This window comes from Rattus norvegicus, chromosome 9, assembly GCF_021556685.1.
Source record: "Rattus norvegicus strain SHRSP/BbbUtx chromosome 9, alternate assembly SHRSP_T2T, whole genome shotgun sequence".
In the NCBI taxonomy this organism is placed as follows: Eukaryota; Metazoa; Chordata; class Mammalia; order Rodentia; family Muridae; genus Rattus; species Rattus norvegicus.
Window position 1 is genome coordinate 92,172,817 of NC_141542.1, and position 13,949 is coordinate 92,186,765.

Below are 13,949 nucleotides of genomic sequence, written 5' to 3' on the forward strand. Positions count from 1 at the left end.
TTGGAAGACCCTGTCTGTGGTAGGACTATTTCTCTGGCCAGGGGATTCTGAATTGTGTAGACTGGAAAGGGAGAACCATTCATCCCTGTTCCGATTGTAGGTATGATATTAGCAGCTGCTTCAAGCAATCCCCAAGGCTCTCTATGTGCCAGCTCTATCCTTGGGTGGGGCTGAGATCGTGCAGGGCAGAGGTCGGAAGGGCTTGTACAGGCTCCTCTCTCCTCCTTTCCTCTTCCCCTGCTGAGCCAGGAGACATCCGTTGCTCTTGTAGGACCCATCCCACCTTCTGCTGACCCGCGGTTCTTCTCCCTTTGTGTATTCTAAGGTGTAGGGGCATGGCTTAAACTGACTGTCATTTTCAAGGCTTTTATGGGCATGGCTATGCTAGGTGCCCAGTTTCAGAGACTCAGAAAACACACTGGGGTCCAGGTGCCCTTTCCCAAGATCTCTCTGACCTTGGAAAGTGAGATAGGTCCTCTACGTTTGGAGAAGAGCTGGGTGGGGGTGGGTGTTGGGCAGAGGAACGGTGTGGAAACTTAGCCCACAGGATTTTACAGTGGTTGGCCCAATTGGAATGCCCCTGTTTCAGCTGCCTCTGGCTACAGATGGGTAGATACTGTGCCAAGGTCAAATGTTGGGTGGCACCCAGCGCCAGAAGCCAGGCCTTTGAAGGGCATCAGCTGAACTGGAGGTGTTGATGGCAAATGCTTTCAGGGGTCTGTGATCTTGGAAACGGGCCCAAGCTGGAGAGGCTTGTTTGCGCGAAGAGGGTCTCCTCCAGGGCTCCTGAGGGAAAGGGAGGGGTGGCTAAAAGCAAGGTGGAGGAGTGCGTTTGAGGGATTGTGGGAATTTAGGGCCGTGCACCCGCCCCTCCTCCCCCCGCAATGCGTGGGGCGCCTGGAAAGGGGTCTTGCGGGCAGGTGGGATCCTGCGGGGACCCGAGCGCCGGGCCCATGCTGGCCCAGTCGGGGTAAGTCAGGAATCGTCCACTCCCATTGTGCGGCCGGGCGGCGGCCGGCTGGCAGAGCCGAGCTCTAGGAGGTGGAGCCGTGGACTGCGGGCTCCGGCGCCTGCGTCCGACCTGCCCGGCTCTGCGCGGCGAGAGGCCGGACGGGAACCCGGCAGCCGCGCCCCGGCGCTAGCGGGGAGGGACATGGGGCGCGGCGGCTCTCCCAAGCCCCGCAGGTTCCGGAGCCCGGAGGTACTTAAGGGCAAGGCGTGGGCCGCGGGCCTGGTGGGGACATCGGACTAACCTGGACCGGGTTGGGCCTCGGAAGTGAGAGCGGGCTGGGTACGGGGATGGAGTACCCCGGAGGGGGCCCACCAGCGCGATTATTGACCCCGCCCTCCTTCCCCAAGGCTCCCCAAGAGGTCTCCGCAGCGCCCCCTTCTTCTCACCCAGGATTTGGGTCCCGTAGTGACTGAGAGACTCCTAAGTCTTCAGCCCAACCATGGCTAATGGGGTGATCCCACCGCCCGGGGGCGCCTCCCCCCTACCCCAGGTGACTGATGCGTGGGGGTGGGGTGGGGGAGGAGGGGCAGGATGGGTGGGGTGTCCTCTGGATGACCCTGGGATTGGTGGTGTAGAGGAATAGGTGGTCTTTGGTATTTCATGCATTTGTAGCTGTGATGCTCCCAAGGCCTGGGGCAAGTCCTCAGAGGGCGTTTTGGGGATTTTGATGCAGGCAAGAGTGGAGGGGTTGGGAAGGCCCTTGAAGTATGGAGTTGGGGGTGGGTGGGGAGTGTTCATGAACTAGGGATACTTAGGAGAGGTTATCTGGTCTGCAGGTCCGGGTGCCCTTGGAGGAGCCCCCACTGGGTCCAGATGTAGAAGAGGAGGATGATGACTTGGGCAAGACCTTGGCTGTGAGCAGGTTTGGGGACCTCATCAGCAAGACCCCGGCCTGGGACCCTGAGAAGCCTAGCCGCAGCTACAGCGAGCGCGACTTTGAGTGTGGGTAGCCTGGGGACCCCTAGTGCTACAGCCTTCACCACCATCACCTTCATCACCACCATTACTGCGCTCACCTCCGGCTTGATCACTCAGTGTTATCCTGTGCTGGACGCTGTGCTGGGCCACCATGCCATGTTAAGTCATCCTGCCTCCCATACCATCACCTTGTTCACCTGTCAGGGGAGCTGGGCTCCAGACCAGGGGAGATGTAGGGAGGTGAGCCTGAGGCCTCCCTCAGTGACCTTCATTATTCACTCTGTCCCACTCACCCTCTGCTTCACTGTGTTTCCTGTTATGTCTTCCCTCAGCTTCTCTTTCTCTCTGTACCACATCTCCCAACTCCCTTTTGTGACTTTTCCTTTGTTACTCTTGTCCCCATTCCACCTGGCCTCACCAATGACAGGAGCAGGGGCACAATAATTGGGAGAGGTGCCCTGGCTCTAGGGTGCCTTTGTTTTTTAGATCTTGAGCTAGAATAAGGTGTGTACTCCTTGTGGGAGAAGCCCCACTCTGTTTCGGGGGTCTCAACCCACTCTCCTGCACCCCCAGTTCACCGGCACACATCCCACCACACCCATCACCCGCTCTCAGCCCGCCTGCCTCCACCCCACAAGCTACGGCGACTGCCCCCCACCTCTGCTCGGCACGCCAGGAGGAAGAGGAAGAAAGAGAAAACCTCTGCTCCCCCCTCAGAAGGGACACCCCCTATCCAGGAGGAGGGGGGAGCTGGAGCAGAAGAGGAGGAGGAGGAAGAGGAGGAAGAAGAGGGAGAGTCTGAGGCAGAGCCTGTGGAGCCTCCACCCCCAGGGCCACCACAGAAAGCAAAGGTAGGGCCTCCTCATGGAAGGCTGGCTGGTCAAGACGTGACGTGATGAAGGTCTGAGTCTGTCCATGTGTGTCCACAGTTCTCCATTGGAAGTGATGAGGATGACAGCCCAGGTCTTTCTATCAAGGCTCCCTGTGCCAAGGCCCTGCCTTCCGTGGGCCTGCCGTCTGACCAGAGTCCCCAGCGCTCCGGCAGGTACCAGTCCCAGCTCCCAGGACCCAGCCATCCCGGAGCAGAATCCACTGCAGGCCAGAGCAGTTGGCCCAAGTCCCTGACACTTACCTGATTCCTAACCCAGAAGAGCGCCCGTAGGTGTGACCTGGAAAGCCAAGAGAGTGAGGAGAGTCTCATCTGTCTCCATGGTTTACAAGTGGGAGGAGGGAGGAAGAGGGGAGAAGAGAGAATAAAACCAAGAGGTTAAGGGTCAAGACTCCTCTAGGCCTGACGTGTTGAAGAGAGAGGGGTACAGGTAGAGGAGATGAGCCAGCGAGTGGGAAGGATGGAGCTTGCTGGGAAAGGAAGCCTCTGTATTCACTCACATTCTTGAGGCTTGGGGAGTTAGTTATAGGAGCCTGCTAGCCTAGCCAGATCCTTGCCTCTCTCCATCAAACCTAAAGGCTCATGTTGCTTCCTCAGCTCCCCCAGTCCCCGGGCCCGGGCTCCCCGAATCTCTACAGAGAAGAGTCGACCCTGGAGTCCATCAGCCAGCTATGACCTGCGGGAGCGATTGTGCCCAGGCAGTGCCCTGGGCAACCCTGGGCCAGAGCAGCGGGTGCCCACTGATGAGGCGGAGGCTCAAATGCTGGGTTCTGCCGATCTGGACGACATGAAGAGTGAGTGAGACCCTGTGGCAGAGAGAGCTTAATTCGACTAAGCCACCTCTCTGCCAGAGCTTTTCCCTTAGTGTCACTCAGGAGTGCTGTCTGAGCCACCTACTGCATAAATCCACCCTGTTCCACACACACTCCTGGAGGAGAGCTCTCCTAAGGCCTCCCGCCTTTATAAACTCTACGCTAACCCACTTGCCTGGAGGCTGAGGGCTGAGCTGCCCTGCCGGCCCCTTCTCCCCAAGCCAGGCCTGCTGCTACCCTCACTCCTTCCTACCACCCTTGCCCTGGCCTGGCTGTGATCTCGGCACATTCCTTCCATCTTATCAGTGCCTGGCTCTGGTGCCACCTGTCATCACCCACGGGGCTCTGTGCCCAGGCTAGGGGCATCACTGGTCTCCTGCCTCCTCCTCCTCCTAAGGTTCACAGGGTGTGGGCGGGGGCAGAGGGGGGGGGAGTTAGGGCTTTGAGCTCAATACGTCATGGAAAGTTGCCAGGGCCTGAGGACAGGGACAGGAACAATCCGATGGCAGCAGCAGTGGGATTGGGGGAGTCATAGGGAGGGTGTATATAGGGGGACAAGGAGAGTTGGGAGCAGGAAACCTTACCACGTCCAGCTCTGTGTGGGCAAAGGCAGTTCCGGTAGGGTCTCCCACTTTTTGGGACAGCCAGGACTGAGGCCTTGGCCACCAGGGGAATGACAAGCCCTCTGGACAAGGTCATGGAGCCCAATGGAGCTCTGGGTCCTAAGCCTGGGGACACTGAAGACCGAGGCCCTGGGAGGAATCCAGCCCCTGGCACTGGTGACTTAGTGGCCTCAGAGGATTTGGAAATGTTTGTACTGGACTTTGAAGACTATGGCCTGTGGGAGCCCATGAGGGGCCACCCGAGCCCCCTGGCAGGGGTAGCTGCTTGTGAGTAACTGGGCAGCTAGCCTCTCTCCAGCTGTTCATCTGGGCAGGGCAGGTGGGAGGGTAACCAAGCAGCCCTTATAAACTTGCTTGATGGGCACTAGTGGGTCTGGGAATTGGGTGCTGTGGTTATGAAAGTGTTGGGAGCTAGGTGTCTAGGGGCCAGCATTGAACCCATGGCCCCACAGGTTGTGTCAGGGGCTTTAGGGTATAGATGGGGCTGAAAGCTTAAGTGGGATCTGGCTTTTGTTGTGACTTGGCCAGTGCTACAGTGTTGCTTTGTACTGTCTGAGACATTGTCGCCACATCTGTGAAATGGCTACCTGGATAATGTGTATGGGATAACAACCTGGACCTGGTGGGTACAAAAGGGGCCTAGAGCATGTGGGCTGTGATCATGACCTAGAGATGGATCCTTGGAGTCCAAGTCCACCTTGTCCACAGGTCATCGGCTGGAGGACAACCCCGGAGTGCGGCGACACTTGGTGAAGAAACCATCCCGGATACAGGGTGGGAGAGGCAGCCCCAGTGGCCTGGCGCCCATCTTGCGCAGGAAAAAGAAGAAGAAGAAGCTGGATCGGAGGCCTCATGAGGTAGAGTAGCCTGAGGCTGTCAGCTTTTGGGATCCAGGTTTTCCCCTTTGTGACAGTCCCAACTCTGACAGCCTCCGAGCCCTCACCTTGATACTGATTGCAGGTGTTCGTGGAGCTGAATGAACTGATGTTGGACCGGAGCCAGGAGCCACACTGGCGGGAGACAGCACGCTGGATCAAGTTCGAAGAGGATGTGGAGGAGGAGACAGAGCGCTGGGGGAAGCCTCATGTTGCTTCGCTCTCCTTCCGTAGCCTCCTGGAGCTTAGGAGGACCATTGCCCAGGGTAGGGCTCCTTGGGCTGGCCCTTCTCCCCACCGTAGCTCCATCTGTGTTGGGCTGCCCAGTGTGCCGGGATCATTTGGGGAATTCTGAGGGGCAGGACTACACATTGCACCTGGGCCTAATGGACGGCCTTCTAGCTGTCTGCACTCTTAGGGTATGACTCCCATTGCTCGGCTCCTTGTGCCTCAGCCCCTCGCACACCATTTTCCATATGCTCCTCCAGATGCCTGTGAGGTGTGTAACTGCTGTTAGTGCATTGGCCCTCAGCTCACTTTACACATTGGCCTGCCCTTGGGGAGCAAGGTAGTGGGGTGGGCCTCCCTTCTGGCCGGACGGCTCTTTCCCTCACTGTGTCCTAGGAGCGGCTCTCCTGGACCTGGAGCAGACCACCCTGCCGGGCATCGCTCACCTTGTGGTGGAGACCATGATTGTATCTGACCAGATCCGGCCCGAGGACAGGGCTAGCGTTCTGAGAACTCTGCTCCTGAAACACAGGTGTGAGGGACTGGGGACGAGGGCTCTGTCTGCTCGGGTGTCTTAGAACCACTGTCTCTTCCCAAGGGATCTCAGCCTGAGTTTGCATTACTCAATGTGATGGGAGAGCTTATCCCCTCCATCTTTCTTCAGCCTCAACCAATACAAAGCTCTCACATTAAGAAGCACTCTGGGCTGTGCTCCCTTACTTCTCATCTCCTTGAGATCTCCCGTCTAACACAAGCCTCTCCAATGTACCTTGCCCCCTTCCTTAGCCATCCCAACGATGACAAGGACAGTGGCTTTTTCCCTCGAAATCCGTCAAGCTCCAGTGTGAACTCAGTCTTGGGGAATCACCACCCAACTCCTAGTCATGGCCCTGATGGTGCAGTACCCACCATGGCTGATGACCTAGGGGAGCCAGCCCCATTGTGGCCACATGACCCTGATGCAAAGGAGGTTAGTGTACCTTGCCTGACCTGGGCCTGGGAATCTAGAATATGCCCAGTTTAGTTGAGATCGGGAGGGCTGGGTGCCTGGCACCGTGCCAAGCATGCTGTGGGTCTGGGGGCACACAAGGGCTCCCCGTGCTGACGATACAGGGTTTTGGTGTGGTGATGTGCCTGACCCACGGGAGTCATTCAGCTGATAAGGCTGAGGTGGGGTAGGGCATAGAGGAGGGTGAAGTGTCCTCCTAAGAGGCTGAAGAGAGAGGAAGCAGAGCTTAGACCTAGGGCCAGGACAAGGGCTGGAAGGGCCTACCGTGGCCTCTAGGCTGGGTCCCAGCCCTATTCCAGTTCTGCGTCCTCAGAAGCCCCTCCACATGCCTGGGGGAGACGGTCACCGGGGGAAAAGCCTGAAACTGCTGGAGAAGATCCCTGAGGACGCTGAGGCCACTGTCGTGCTTGTGGGTGAGGAGGGCCGGGGGCTGGAGGCAGGGCATGGTGAATGTCCTCTGTTATGGTCCGTGCCCCTGGACCTCTGGAGGAGGCTACTCTGAATCCTTTCTTCTCCATTCCCGGTTTCCTGCCATCTTGGCTAGTTTAATATCTAGTACCACTGTAAGAATTAGGGGGAGGACAAAACAATCCTTATGGGACACCCTTACTTTCCACCTCTTGGTAACTGCTATGTGAATATAGACACATAAGCGAACAGGGTACTTCAGATCTGAGATTTCTTTTTTTTTTTTTTTTTAATTCTTTTTTTTTCGGAGCTGGGGACCGAACCCAGGGCCTTGCGCTTCCTAGGCAAGCACTCTACCACTGAGCTAAATCCCCAACCCCCAGATCTGAGATTTCTTTTGCAGTGTCCAACTGCTCCCACTGTACAGGAGAACCCAGCTCTCCCTCCCAGAGCCAGCTTTGACTCTCCTCTGTCCATCAGTGCTTTTGCCTTCCTTCAGGCAGCGTGCCTTTCTTGGAGCAGCCAGCAGCAGCTTTTGTGAGGCTCAGCGAGGCTGTTCTCTTGGAGTCTGTGCTGGAGGTCCCCGTGCCTGTTCGCTTCCTCTTCGTGATGCTGGGGCCCAGCCATACCAGCACCGACTATCACGAGCTAGGGCGCTCCATTGCCACGCTCATGTCTGACAAGGTTGGTCCTATAACCTGGGATGGGTTCTTTAGCCTGTCTGCCTGGGTCCTGCTTGTCCCCTAGCTGTCTGTCTCTAGAGTGGAGTTGGCAGACTCAGCTCAGGGTAGAAAACAGAAACCTGGGCTGTGCATGGTAAAGGTGGGAACAGTAAGAGAGACCCAGACTCAGTGTCTGGGGTGTAGTAGGAAATGTGGACTGTCTCCCTGCCCTGTGTTGATGGTGCTGACCATGGCTGGCCTTAGACAGAAAGGTCTCCTAGCTGGGGTGATGTTTGGGGTGCTCATTAGTCTGTAGGATGTGGGCACTGCCTAGTCAGAGATGTTCTGGAATCCTCCCCTAGACTGGCCTGGTGCATATGGCTGCCTTCTCCACTCTACCTCTATGACCCAATATCACCTCTCTGAAGTCTCCTTCCTGGGCTCTCTTGGCCCATCCTTGAGAGCCATCTCCTCTCTCCAGCTGTTTCACGAGGCTGCCTACCAGGCAGATGACCGGCAGGACCTTTTGGGTGCCATCAGCGAGTTTTTGGACGGTAGCATTGTGATTCCCCCATCGGAGGTAGAGGGCCGAGACCTACTCCGTTCCGTGGCTGCCTTCCAGCGAGAGCTGCTGAGGAAGCGACGGGAGCGGGAACAGACCAAAGTGGAGATGACCACCCGGGGAGGCTATGTGGCCCCTGGCAAAGGTCAGACCCCAGCCCACTCCTGACTCCCTGAATCCTGTGAGCTCTTTCCATCCCTGCCTCCCAGAGCTGTGGGGGATGCAGCTAGGGCCTCCAGACAGGATGGAGTGGCCTGGGTTTCACCAGACTCTTTCCTGTTTTCCCAGAACTGTCTTTGGAGATGGGAGGCTCCGAGGCAACCTCTGAAGATGATCCCCTGCAGCGGACAGGCTCAGTGTTTGGGGGGCTAGTACGGGATGTGAAGCGCCGGTACCCACACTACCCCAGTGACCTACGGGATGCACTGCACTCTCAGTGTGTGGCTGCCGTGCTGTTCATTTATTTCGCAGCCCTCAGCCCTGCTATTACCTTTGGGGGTCTGCTAGGTGAGGCTCTAGGGGTCACCGTGGGGGACAGATGTCACCTGTAGGGTTCTATGGTTCACATCACTCAGAGGGTCAATGGACAGAGGGGAATAAGAAAGCCACAGGAAGCTATTGAGCCAGAGGACTCAAGTGATCCATTTTCGGGGTGCCATAAAATGGAGGTGTAAAGGCAGAATCCCTGTAGTTTCCTTGGGGATGTGAATGGTTCCTTGTCTGTTAGTCTGGGAGCTAGATGAGGAAGGGAACAGGCTATCTCGCTGACCCCTTTCCACCCCAGGAGAGAAGACTGAGGGGCTGATGGGTGTGTCAGAGCTGATTGTGTCCACGGCTGTGCTTGGGGTTCTCTTCTCTCTGCTGGGGGCCCAGCCGCTGCTCGTGGTGGGCTTCTCTGGCCCTCTGCTGGTCTTCGAAGAAGCTTTCTTCAAGGTGAAGCCTGCCCCTACCCCAGGCACTGTCCCTCCCTCCTGCCCACTGTCAGCCCCTTATCCAAGTGTCCAAGTGGGTCTCTGTTATCTCCCTTCTTAGCCTTGGAGTCCACTCCTGTTCATCCCCCAGGTACCAACCTCAGGGCAGACGGCCCATCTGTAGGTAACCAATCTCCTTACTATCTAGTTCTGCCGAGCTCAGGACCTGGAATACCTCACCGGTCGAGTGTGGGTGGGCCTCTGGCTGGTGGTCTTCGTCCTGGCCCTGGTGGCGGCTGAGGGCAGCTTCCTTGTCCGCTACATCTCGCCATTTACCCAGGAGATCTTCGCTTTCCTCATCTCACTAATTTTCATCTATGAGACTTTCCACAAGCTCTATAAGGTGTGGTAGTGTCCAAGAGGGTGAGTAGGGATAGGGTGGAGGTGGTGTCCCAAGGAGACTTGGAGCTTGATGAGAGAAGACATAGGGAAAGGGGCTTCGTGTGTGTGTGTGTGTGTGTGTGTGTGTGTGTGTGTGTGTGTGTGTGTGTGTGTGTACATGTGCATGTGTACTGTCTTGGGAGGTGGGGATTAAGGGACACCAGGGCTGGGTTTGTTATCTGCCTGTGGAGAGTGAGGCCTCTTCTTCTCCACACATAGGTGTTCACAGAGCATCCTTTGCTGCCCTTCTACCCACCGGAGGAGGCCCTGGAGCCTGGCTTGGAACTGAATAGTAGTGCCCTGCCCCCCACAGAGGGACCACCAGGTCCCCGGAACCAGCCCAATACAGCTCTGCTGTCCCTCATCCTCATGCTGGGGACTTTCCTCATTGCCTTCTTCCTGCGAAAGTTCAGGAACAGCCGCTTCCTGGGGGGCAAGGTACTCTGTTCCCTTGGTTCCTATTGTCCCTGCTAAGCTCAGCTCCTGAGAGAGCCTTCCTCCCTTCTTGGCCTATCCATTGGCCCAACAGCCCCACCCCCACCCACCAGAAGACAGGAGTGCCTCCCAGCTGTGACTGGCGCATGGGCTGGCACACAGGCTGGCACAGCTTAGTCCCAGAAAGGGTTGGGGGGGGGTGTCTCCTGTCCCTTAGCCTCTTGCTTCCAACTTGGCTGCCTTTGGCAGGCTCGGCGCGTCATCGGGGACTTCGGCATTCCCATCTCCATCCTGGTGATGGTCCTTGTGGATTACTCTATCACAGACACCTACACACAGGTGAGCTTGCACCAATTCCCCTATGGCCGCTGCAAATTTCCACCAGCCCCAGGATCTGGAGCAGGGTTGCAGCCCAGCTCTCCTGGTTGAGTGGCAAGACGTCGGGCCAAACCAGAGGCTGGACTACCCAGGGCATCTAACTGTGTATGATCCCAAACGGGAGGAATTTGGAAGAGTAAATACGAGCTGGTGCAGAGTGCCAGGTCTCTCCCACAGCAGGTCTCCTGACAGCTTCGAAGCTAGGGGGAAAGTATCCCATTGCTATGCCCTCAGCCAGCCCCTGGAATAGTGACTTTGGAGAATGACCTCAGAGCTCCGGGAATACTGTGGTAGGAACAGCTGCAATGTAGACCTCTTCTATGGGCAGCCTCTGGCTCTGACCCACGTCTTCCTTCCTGCCATTGCAGAAGCTGACGGTGCCTACAGGGCTCTCAGTGACTTCCCCGCATAAGCGCACGTGGTTCATCCCACCCTTGGGCAGTGCCCGCCCCTTCCCACCATGGATGATGGTGGCTGCTGCTGTCCCTGCACTCTTGGTCCTCATCCTGATATTCATGGAGACTCAGATCACTGCGTGAGAGGACTGGAGAGGGAGGGGAGATGGACGGGTGGCTTGGCTTCAGGGTTAAGGCAAGCATACCTTACCTGTCTAGTGAGCCTTATGGTAGGCTGCGAAGAGTTTGTTGGGATGTGATGGGAGTGAGGAGGAGGAGGGGGAGGGCTGAAGGAGGAGGAGCAGGAGGAGCAGGAACTACAGTAACAGGCTGGAACAGGCATGGGCACGTGGGCCCAGGCATGGTTCCCCTATGAGGGTTTGACCTGGTACCTCTTGCTGTCACCCCTGGTGGGGTGACACTTGGAAGTTCTCAGATTCTGTCAGGGTGTTCTCTCACCCAGCGATGCTCACACATTTCTGTTCGGTTCAACCAAAATAACACGGTCTGATCTGGCATCTGGCTTTTGTGGTGCCTTAAATGTTCGCAGCGTGCGAATTTGGCTCAGATTTACTGGAGTGTGAGAACTTTAATTTGGGAATGTGAAAGAGGAAGCTGCCAGGTCCGGGGAGCGCTGTCGTCTTTCCCTCCCCTCAAGCCTGGGTGAATGCTGGGTGCAGTGCAGGTCTGCCTGCTAGCTAGCTCCTTCCCCTCCAATCCCACACAGGCTCATCGTCAGCCAGAAGGCACGGAGGCTACTCAAGGGTTCCGGCTTCCATCTTGACCTGCTGTTGATTGGCTCTTTGGGTGGCCTCTGTGGGCTCTTCGGCTTGCCCTGGCTCACAGCCGCCACCGTCCGCTCTGTCACTCATGTCAACGCGTTGACGGTGATGCGTACTGCCATTGCACCTGGTGACAAGCCCCAGATCCAGGAGGTGCGGGAGCAGCGAGTCACCGGGGTGCTCATTGCCAGCCTCGTGGGTGAGCACCGGACTCTCTCCATAGACTTGCTTTCTTGGGCCCGACGGCTTTAAAAACCTCATCATCCCGGGCTTGACCCTCCTGAATCTGCAGGCTCATCAGCTTGGCTCTCCCCCAGGTCTCCAACCTGTCACCTCACACTGGGATAGGTTCCCTGCTTCCCCTTTGTCCTGATGCATCTCTATGTGGGAGGCCCAGATTGGTCAGATCAACACATCCCTTGCCAGGGTCTGCCTGAGCAGGATAGGCAGCTCTGTGTTACTCTTCTAGGTCTGTCTATCGTCATGGGAGCTGTGCTGCGCAGGATCCCGTTGGCCGTGCTCTTTGGGATTTTCCTGTACATGGGAGTCACATCACTGTCTGGTATCCAGTTGTCCCAGCGTCTGCTGCTCATTTTCATGCCAGCCAAGCATCACCCCGAGCAGCCCTACGTGACCAAGGTCAGGCCCAAATGCATGGAGTTGGGGACATGCAGGGGTTGATGGGAGGGTGTCCGGAGGGACTCCTCAGCTAGGGATGAGCAGAGGGAATAGGAGGAGGATGACTGGGCCCCTGAGAGCCACGGTCCCAAAGGTGTGGGTGGGGCCTGAATGGCGGCTGTGTAATGAGACTGAGCCTGTACCCCAGGTGAAGACATGGAGGATGCACCTGTTCACCTTCATCCAGCTGGGCTGCATCGCGCTCCTCTGGGTGGTCAAGTCAACGGTGGCCTCACTGGCCTTTCCCTTCCTGCTCTTGCTCACGGTGCCTCTGAGGCGTTGCCTTTTGCCCCGGCTCTTCCAGGACAGGGAGCTGCAGGCGGTAAGGGATGGTGGCTGGCTTAGGGCTGGTGGGCTCCGGTTAGATTCCTGGGTTCCTGCCGGCGTGTGTGAACCGGGCAAAGCGACTGGAATGCTGTTTTCACTGGCATAATGGGGTTGTAGAGCCGACCAAATAAGCTGGCAGGAGATTTAGCTACAGATCCAGGTAAAGCTGCTGATAGGAGGCTTCAAAAAGGACAAGATGGGGCCGCTGTGGACAGTTGTGCTGGTTGTACCCAAGCAAAGCACTTGGGTGGGATAGCACAGACATCAGTCCTGGGCCCTGTTTCTGTCAGCTGTAACAAAGGACATCTTTTTTGTTATTCTTTCCTGTTTTCCTTCTTTCCTTCTCTTTTTCTTCCTCTTCCCTCCTCCCCCCTACTTCCTCCTCCTCCCTCCCCTCCTCTTCCTTCTTCAACAGTTTTCTTGTTGAGGGGTTTCCTTGTGTAGCCCTGGCTTATAGACCAGGCTGGCTTCAAGCGCATAGAGATCCACCTGCCTCTACCTTCTAAATGCTGTGCACTACCATACCCGCTTTTGAAAATGTATTTTATGTGTGTGTGCTGAGGTCAAAGGGCAACCTTTGGGAGTTGGTTCTCTCTCCACCATGTCAGTCCTGGGGATTGAAGTTGGGTCATCAAACTTGGTGGCAGCACCTTTTTCTGAGTCCTCTCACTGTCTGACTTTTGCAGTTCTTTCATGCTCAGATGTGGGTCACAGAGGTGCCACAGCCCTGGGCCTGTGCATCCTCTGTCATAGTTGCTATTGCACTGGTCCATTTGGGTGTTCTGGGTGATCTGGAAATGAAGGTTTGGGGCAGGGAAGCACTTCCAAGCTGGGGTCCTGGAGAGGGAGAGAAGGTGTTCAGAAGAGGATGTGAGGACCACAAGATGACGTTTGCTGTCCCCCTGCTTTCCCTTACCCTGTGCTCTCTTCTGCAGCTGGACTCTGAAGACGCAGAGCCAAACTTTGATGAGGATGGTCAGGATGAGTACAATGAGCTCCACATGCCTGTGTGACCCTCAAGATGGTGGCCCTCCGAGACCCCACCTTGGTGACTCACCTCAGGACCCAGGGATGTGCCTGGAGTCACTGCCCATGCCAGGACAGTGGCCCCTTGACTTTCACAGCCCAGACGGCACCGGCTTTGAAGTCATTATAACACACTCCTTGTCTTGTGTCTGCCTCATTTTCTTGGTGCCACCAAATGTGGCTTGTCAGGCCACATTTACCTCTCTGAAATGTTACCAGGGTCATCCAGACTGGAAGAGATTTAAAGCAAGGGACAGAGAGGGCTTGAGGGGGAGGGGTAGATTCAAGACTACAGAGCCCCAAGCTGGCTCCCTTCTTAGCTCCCTTGAGTGTAGTTGAAGAGCAGGAGGTTCAAGGTCTACTGAGGGTCACATGCCCATTAATCTAGCCCTGGATTAGAAAGGAGGGGACGAGGAGACACTGCTTCCCTTTAGTCGCTAGGGAAATCAGGGTGACTTTAGTCCTCTGGGGCTACAAAGATGAATGAAAAATGTATCTAGGAAGCATGGGTAGCGGCTCAACCCCCTAGACGCCAGAATGGCGCGGGGTTTGGGGCCCACTGGACCATTTTAGATTCT

General features: G+C 56.6%; 1 protein-coding gene and 1 long non-coding RNA gene across 18 annotated transcripts in view; one reads left to right on the forward strand and one right to left on the reverse strand.

The window, feature by feature from the left end:
- Positions 1-881: 881 nt before the first annotated feature.
- Slc4a3 (solute carrier family 4 member 3) lies at positions 882-13,517 on the forward strand. 16 transcript variants are annotated; one of them, XM_087564735.1, is made up of 23 exons: positions 882-1,201; positions 1,360-1,502; positions 1,789-1,954; positions 2,504-2,781; positions 2,860-2,975; positions 3,417-3,613; positions 4,963-5,111; positions 5,215-5,395; positions 5,754-5,889; positions 6,144-6,327; positions 6,680-6,779; positions 7,274-7,458; positions 7,918-8,143; positions 8,287-8,505; positions 8,783-8,931; positions 9,118-9,312; positions 9,570-9,788; positions 10,035-10,124; positions 10,532-10,698; positions 11,286-11,539; positions 11,810-11,979; positions 12,167-12,340; positions 13,281-13,517. In XM_087564735.1, the coding sequence occupies exons 2-23, from the start codon at positions 1,452-1,454 to the stop codon at positions 13,356-13,358; spliced, it is 3,684 nt and encodes a 1,227-aa protein (XP_087420861.1). In that variant the 5' UTR covers positions 882-1,201; positions 1,360-1,451; the 3' UTR covers positions 13,359-13,517.
- LOC148003797 (uncharacterized) overlaps positions 11,128-13,949 on the reverse strand; it is a 39,745-nt gene continuing 36,923 nt past the window's right edge. For both annotated transcript variants that reach the window (XR_015629664.1, XR_015629663.1), the window contains one exon: positions 11,128-13,182. This is a non-coding gene — a long non-coding RNA (uncharacterized LOC148003797). The remainder of the gene's footprint in view (positions 13,183-13,949) is intronic.